Source organism: Glycine max, chromosome 11 (assembly GCF_000004515.6).
Source record: "Glycine max cultivar Williams 82 chromosome 11, Glycine_max_v4.0, whole genome shotgun sequence".
Taxonomy (NCBI): Eukaryota; Viridiplantae; Streptophyta; class Magnoliopsida; order Fabales; family Fabaceae; genus Glycine; species Glycine max.
In genome coordinates this window covers 23,995,303-24,002,779 of record NC_038247.2, presented here as the reverse complement: position 1 = coordinate 24,002,779, position 7,477 = coordinate 23,995,303, and the positions used below count along the sequence as shown (strand labels likewise).

The window sequence follows — 7,477 nt, the reverse complement described above, 5'->3', positions numbered from 1 at the left end:
TTAACGTATACACGGTATTTACAATTATGCCACTGCGCATATGTTAACATCGGTTTTTTTAACAACCGATGTTAACACACCGATGTTGAATCCACTTTTTGTAGTAGTGATTGTATATTGATAGACATAATGTGTGTGTATATATATATATAAAGAATAATCATTTTTCAAACCGGTAAGTCTACTCAATGAGATGAGGTAAATATAAGTTTTACTCCTAGATGACATTCGAAGCTAAGAGAAAGAAGTCAAATTAAAAGTGATGACAACTTTATTAACTTAAATTGCAAAATGCATTATGCTTGGTGTTGGGATTTTGACAAGAGTACCAAATTGTTTGAGTAACAAAGTGATAACTAAAGTATCGTCTCCATAGTCACTTGTACTATAAATGGATAATTTTTAGTAATTTAGATAAACTACAAAAATTTGGAATTAAGATTAACTAAATCTAAATAACAATATGCATAAAGATAAAGAAATTAAGGGAAGAAATAGAAGGGGAAATAAAGGAAAGAAATATTGGTTTGACGATTTCAAGGAAAGTAAATAAAATTAAGTAAGATTGCATAAAAAAAGATTAAAAAACAAGAGGATTTGAGTTTTTGAAATTTATCAAACACTTGACGCGCACGATAAATGGGGTTTCAATTAATGAGAAGTATCGTCAGGGTTTGAGTGCATGGACTCTCTAACAAGCTTTCACTTCAAATTCCTATTCAAATAAGTTTTCGATTTTATCTCAACCTTAATCCCTTAAGTGAAGAGGCCTAAATCCTTTAATTATATATCTATCCCTTGAATTAGTACAACCAAATGATTTGCATTAAGAAAAAGGATTTATAGATGCCCAATCCTTTTTACCTTTTCCCTAGGTATAAAAATTATTAGGTGTTCTCTTCAATTCAGAATTCAAAGAATTTTCCAATTACAATTGAATAAATAGGATCATGCAAACGGGTGATCAAACCATATAGAAGCATTAAGCAAAAAAGAACAATAATAACACTTTATTGAATAGAAATAAAGTAACATTTACATGAATGTAGGACCAATTGCGTTAAACCCTAACAAAAGAGAAGAACTGGTTACTAGCCATGGAGGAAGAAGCATTTGATGGATAAATAATGGATAACTAATCCTTTTGCATCCAAAATCGTCAAGCACGTCTTTGAGTCTCTTTTTCTCTCAACGTTAAGTGTTTCTCACCTTAAACTAGGCTAGAAATTTCCTATTTAAAGTTATGGGTCAATAGTTGTTGCACCCCAAAAGAAAAAATAACAGAAAAATTGCTTTTAATTCTCGTAGGTCCTTCGCATAGGGGCGCACCATATTTAACATTGCATGTGGTATGCAGATTTATTCACTAGTTTTTGCAGAGATGTGCAAAGTTCAAAAACTTTCAAAAACATTTATTTTTCTTCTAGATAGTTTGCAAAAACATTTGTTGATCGCTTCGGAAGGCTTAACAGCCATCGTCGTGGAATTCGTAAAGTTTCGTAAGGTTTCAGAAAGAAAACAGCCAAAAACACAAAAATAGGGGTGAACTTATCAAGATGGAGGTGTAAATAGAAATTCTCGAATCTGGGCCCATCTAGAGGATTCTGGACCTTTTCCTACTTCCTGGCTAAGCAACTAGCTTGCCTAGGCCCATCTCCAGCTTAGCTGAATTATGCTACCGCAAAAAAGGATATGCTTGCAATTGTCTACACCCAGGAAAAATTCAAGTCATACTTGGTGGGATCCAAGGTTATTGTGTACACCGACCATGCAGCCATTAAATACTTATTGACTAAAGCTGATTCCAAGCCCAAGCTAATCAGGTGGATTCTATTACTGCAAGAATTTGATCTAGTCATCAAAGAAGGGAAAGGATCTGAAAATCTAATGGCTGACCACTTGTCAAGACTAGTCAATGAGGAAGTAACTTTGAAGGAGCTGGAGATAAGAGATGAATTTCCAGATGAATCGCTGTTAGTGGTGAATGAAAGGACATGGTTGGTTAACCTAGCTAACTTCAAGGCAGCAAAAATCCTTCCAAAGGATTTGAACTGGCAGCAAAAGAAGAAATTCTTGCATGATGCTTGATTTTATGTTTGGGATGATCCACATCTGTTTAAGATTGGTGCTAAAAATCTTTTGAGGAGATGTGTAACAAAAAAAGAATCTAGAAGCATATTGTGGCACTGCCATAATTCACCTTGTGGAGGTCATTATAGTGGAGGCAAAACAGCAGTCAAGGTCTTGCAAGCGGGATTCTTTTGGCCATCACTTTTTAAGGATGCTCATGAACATGCAACTCAGTATCAATGTCAAAGAATGGGAGGAATCTCAAGGCAGAATGAAATGCCCCTTCAGAACATTATGGAGGTAATAAGTCTTTGATTGTTGGGGAATTGACTTTATAGGTCCACTGCCTCCATCCTTTGGGAATGAATATATCCTTGTAGTTGTTGATTATGTCTCTAAGTGGGTTGAAGCAGTGGCTGCCCCAAAGAATGATGCCAAAACTGTGGTAAAGTTCTTGAAGAAGAATATATTTTCTCGCTTTGGGGTGCCGAAAGTCCAAATCAATGATGGGGGCTCTCACTTTTGCAACACCCAACTTCAGAAGGTGTTAGGCCATTATAGCCTTACACACAAAGTGGCCTCACCATACCACCTACAGATGAACGGTCAAGCTGAAGTTTCCAACAGGGAACTAAAGAAGATTTTAGAGAAAATTGTGGCCTCTACTAGTAAATATTGTTTAAGCAAGTTGGATGATGCATTGTGGGCTTATAGGAGTGCCTTTAAGACCCCCATAGGCCTATCTCCATTTCAAATGGTTTATGGCAAAGCCTGCCACTTACCAGTAGAGATGGAGCATAAAGCATATTGGGCTTTGAAGTTTCTGAATTTTGATAAGGCTCTATCGGGGGAGAGAAGGAAGCTGCAACTCCTGGAGTTGGAGGAGATGAGACTGAATGCATATGAATCCTCCAGGTTATACAAGTAAAAGGTGAAGGCATATCACGAAAAGAAGCTGCTGAAGAAAGACTTCCAACCAGGCCAACAAGTTCTATTTTTCAACTCAAGGCTAAAGTTGTTTCCAGGAAAATTGAAGTCTAAATGGTCTGGACCATTTACTATCAAAGAAGTGAAGCCATATGGAGCAGTGGAGTCAATGGATCCTCAGTCAACCACTCCTAAGAGAAGCTGTAATGGCCTAACATTGAGAGATTGAAGTTGTAACATGGTGGGAACATTGAGAGATTGACCACCATCTTTCACTTACAAGACCCTTAGAGGTGACAAATGTCAAGCTAGTGACGTTAAAGAAGCGCTTACTGGGAGGCAACCCAGCTTTTCTTACCTTCTCAATCATTTTATGTTATTTTCATGCATGTTAGTTAGGTTTTGTTCATTTGAGACTGTTAGAGTACAATGAAAAAGCATGAATTTTAGGGAAAAAAAGGGTTGGTCATAAGCTTTTCTAAAGCTAAGGATGGGAAAGACTTAGAAAAAATTTTCAGTCATCCAACTCGCTCAGCGAGACACAGCCTATGCGCTGAGCGAGCGACACTCTCGCTAAACGTGCCAACCCCTCATCTGATGGTTGTTGAGGTCTCGCTAAGCGAGACTATTTCACTAAGCCCAAAACCTTCTCGAGTTATGCATTTATTGAAATTGGGATAAGCAAGTCAGCTCGCTAAGCGCGTTATACTGTCTTGCTAAGTACACTAGCGCGCTAAGAGAAAAAGTCTCTCTATCTGGTCATTAATGGTAATTGGGCTAAGCGAGCCATCTCGCTAAGCCCAAAAGTCTCTCTGGAATGGAAATTGCGCTAAGCGAGACCATCTTGCTAAGCGCCACCCTACTACTGCATTCTCATTCGTTTAAATCCATTGAGTGAGCCATAGCCCGCTTAGCGGAAGTTGCAAACCAATCAGAGTTATAGAACTCGCTAAGCGTGCATCTTCACGCTAAGCCCAAAAACCTTTCGAGTTCACATATTTTAGAATTGGGCTAAGCGAGTCTATCTCACTAAGCGCATGAATTCCAATTCTGAAAATTCAAATGTCACAGAGTTCTCGCTTAGCGAGACACTCGCGCTTAGCGAGCAAATCGAAACTGCAAAAGAAGAACATAACTGCCTTAGGCAGTTACATTTTCATTCCTATAACTGCATCTCATTCCACCTTCTATTTGCACTATTCATCACTCTACTTGCCTTTCATTGTCCACTCTACTCTTGCAATTCCAAGTAAGTTATCTTTTTTCCCTCTCTTGTTGATTTTCGCTTTTGAACCCTAGGGTAGAGGACTTAGAAAGTTTTATTTTGATTACTTACATTTGTTGTTGTTGATGATTGTTGGTTCTTTGTTTAGTTAGTATGATGTTAGGAAAATAATATAGGTTGCATTAAGGGCTAAGCCTCAAGCTTCCAAGCCTGAATAGTGGCTCAGGGAGTTGAGGCTGACAAGCCTTAAGCGAGCCTACCTCGCTAAGCGAGTTCATCCATTTTGATGAATTTATGGGTTTTAGGATGAACTCGCTAAGCACGCCCTGTCCTGCTAAGCGAGTTCATCGACTTTGTTTAAATTTTTGCATTTTGCATGAACTCGCTAAGCCATTGCACTATGGCTTAGCGAGTCTTTGAGTTTTGCTTTTAGTTTTCTGGGTTTGCATGAACTCGCTAAGCCAGCCATCCGTGCTTAGCGAGTACACTTAGATAATTCTGAAACTTAGAGGCTTTTTGCATTCCTTTTGTGGCTGAGCAAGCCATGCTCGCTGAGCCCGAATATGCCTCTAGAATAAAATTGGGCTAAGCGAGCCTATCTTGCTAAGCCCAAGGCAATTTCATTTTCTTTATGTTTGTTCATGCGCTAAGCGAGGCATTCCCGTTAAGCGCAAATACCTTTCTATCATAGAATAAGGCTTAGCGAGCCTGTCTCACTAAGCCACTACTGTTAGTTGTAATGAGTCTCGCTAAGCGCCCTTTAGCACTAATCCTAGATAGTTTGTTGCGCTAAGCTCACCCTCGCGCTAAGCCTAATTACCTCTCTATGTGTGAATAAGGCTTAGCGAGACACCCTTGCTTAGCCACAGTTGTGTTTCAGCTAAGCGAGAGCGTCTTGCTTAGCCATAGTAAGTGTTTTTTTTTGTCGCGCTAAGCGCATTGCTGTTAATTCTATAGGCGCGCTAAGCGAGCCCATCTCGCTTAGCGCCCAACCTATTTTACTATTTAATTTTCTTAGGTCTATTTTCAATAACATCCTGTCTAACTTCATTCCTTTGTTGTGTTTTGGTGCAGATGGCCTCAAAGAAGAGACGTGCTTCATCCTCTCGACCATAGGAGCCTTATGACACATCTCGATTTGTGTCAGAGACAGCTTGGGAGCGATACGAGACGAACGTACATAATAGGAACATCCTCCCAAAGAGGAACATGGAGTTGGCATACTCCCATTATGGTGAGTTCCTCAGGGAGCTGGAGAGACGCTAATGGCACAGGAACCTGACCAGGCAGATGGATAATCGCATTGACCTCGCCTTGGTCAAGGAGTTTTATGATATCCTCTATGACCTAGAGGATCGCTCCCCCAAACAATGCAAGGTGCAAGGGAAGCTGATCAAGTTCGATGTCGCCGGGCTTAATGCCTTTCTCGAGACGCCGGTGGTCCTAGAGCCTGGGGAGAGGTATTCTGCATACTCACGTTTCTGTCATACTCATCCGGACCCTCAGTAGATGGCAGCAAAATTATGCATAACAGGGTGACGATTTGTTCTAAATGCCAAGGGGGTGCTGTGGAAGTTATTGAGGAAGGACCTGACCACTCACATGTAGACTTGCAGTGTCCTTTCTTACTCCAACCTCACCCCTACTTCTCACACCTCCAATCTTAATATGGACAGGGCGAGGTTGGTGTACGGCCTTGTTATGAAGATGGATATGGATTTGGGGTCGATCATCTCAGGTTAGATCTCCCAGATGGCCCAGTCCAACTCCTCTAGGTTGGGCTTTCCTGCACTTATCACATCTTTGTGCATCGCCAGAGGAGTAGTATCCGAGTCACTTACCTTCGAGTCTCTCAGTCCAGCCATTAACTTGGCCTATATCAGGAAGAACTGCTGAAACCCAGAGGGTCCCTCCATTACATTTCCTGGGTCCCGCAAGGCCAGGGCTAGGGCCCCTTCTAATGCTTCAACTTCAGCCCCAGCTCCAATTCCCACACCAGCACATGCCCCTCCACTTTCAGCATCAACTCCAACTCCAACTAGTCCTCCTATACATAGCACCGATGCCATTGTCCTGATGCTGCAAAACCTTCACCACGGCCTTTGCCCGGTGATGCAGAGCATTCATAACCTAGCTTAGAAATGGTCGATTATTAGCATGGAGGACTTCATGGCACAGGTGGCTTGGCTCGGCCCGGAGGAGCCTTCCTTTTCGAGGGGGAGGTGAGGCTCCTATGGCCCATGAGCCACAGATAAAGGTCCCTAGAGATACTAAAGACACTCCGACCAATGTAGTTACAGATGATGCCACAGAAACAGAGGCGGAAGCTGAGGAGACCCCTAAGGATACCCTAGAGGTGGAGGCAGAGGACCAGGGCACACCGATGGAGGTTGCTAAGGAGGGAGGCACAACAGATGCAGGCATAGATGAAGATTATGTAGCCAATGTCACTACGGCACGGGGACTTGGGATCCATGGCCGACTTCAGCTCAGAATGACCCTACTCCACCTCAGGATGATCCAGCTCTAGCTCAGGATGGTTGATGATAGGACCCCATTTAATTACTTTGATTTTCGAACAATTTTTAATTTAGCTTTTTATTTACTTAGCATATTATTGCTTTTGAACAGTTTACTATTTTTGAGGTTTGAACAGTGGTGTTATTCTCCACTTTATGGTTTTATTTAGTAGTGGTGTTTGTTTTGATATTGGTTTGAACTGAATTGATTGCATGAATGAGTTACTAGCGCTGATAAATCATATACCTTGAATAAGTCTGCTTTATATAGAAGAGAAAGAGCATGAAAATTAGGGGCGTGAGTGAAAATGTTAGCTTGTATGACAAGAAAATAGTGAACGTAACCAATTGCTATAACCCGATGAGTTGTGTGAATCTTAAAATTTGAGAGAACGACTAGCATCAAGTACCGATTTTTGCATGAATCTCAGAATATTGAATGCATGCATGATTTGGAAATGATGCAGACCATGATTGAATTGATTTAGCCACATAGCCAAACAGCCTTACCATGTTCATAAATGATTAAACCCTTGCACTCGTTTGAGCCTATATGTGAATAAATATGTCATTGAACCCTGAACCTAAATGTATGCTATCTCTGTTTACCTTATCTTAGGTTATAGGAGAGCATTGTATGGTTTAAGACAAATTTGTCCCAAATTTGGGGGAGTGTGTTTGGGTGATTTATATTTCAGGAATGTAAGTAACAACTACACAAAGAGTTAAAGTCTCA

At 40.8% G+C, this 7,477-nt stretch overlaps 1 protein-coding gene across 1 annotated transcript; it reads left to right on the top strand.

Annotated features, from left to right (window-relative positions):
• Window positions 1-2,319: 2,319 nt before the first annotated feature.
• On the top strand, window positions 2,320-2,998 carry LOC102662297 (uncharacterized). Its single transcript, XM_006591625.1, has 2 exons — window positions 2,320-2,370; window positions 2,471-2,998. Exons 1-2 carry the CDS (start codon window positions 2,320-2,322, stop codon window positions 2,996-2,998), a joined length of 579 nt encoding a protein of 192 aa, XP_006591688.1.
• The last annotated feature ends 4,479 nt before the right edge of the window (window positions 2,999-7,477 follow it).

Coding starts and splice junctions, on each gene's coding strand:
- LOC102662297 (XM_006591625.1), top strand. CDS start 2,320: ATGGGAGGAATCTCAAGGCAGAATGAAATGCCCCTTCAGAACATTATG. Junction 2,371..2,470: donor CCCTTCAGAACATTATGGAG/GTAATAAGTCTT, acceptor TATGTCTCTAAG/TGGGTTGAAGCAGTGGCTGC.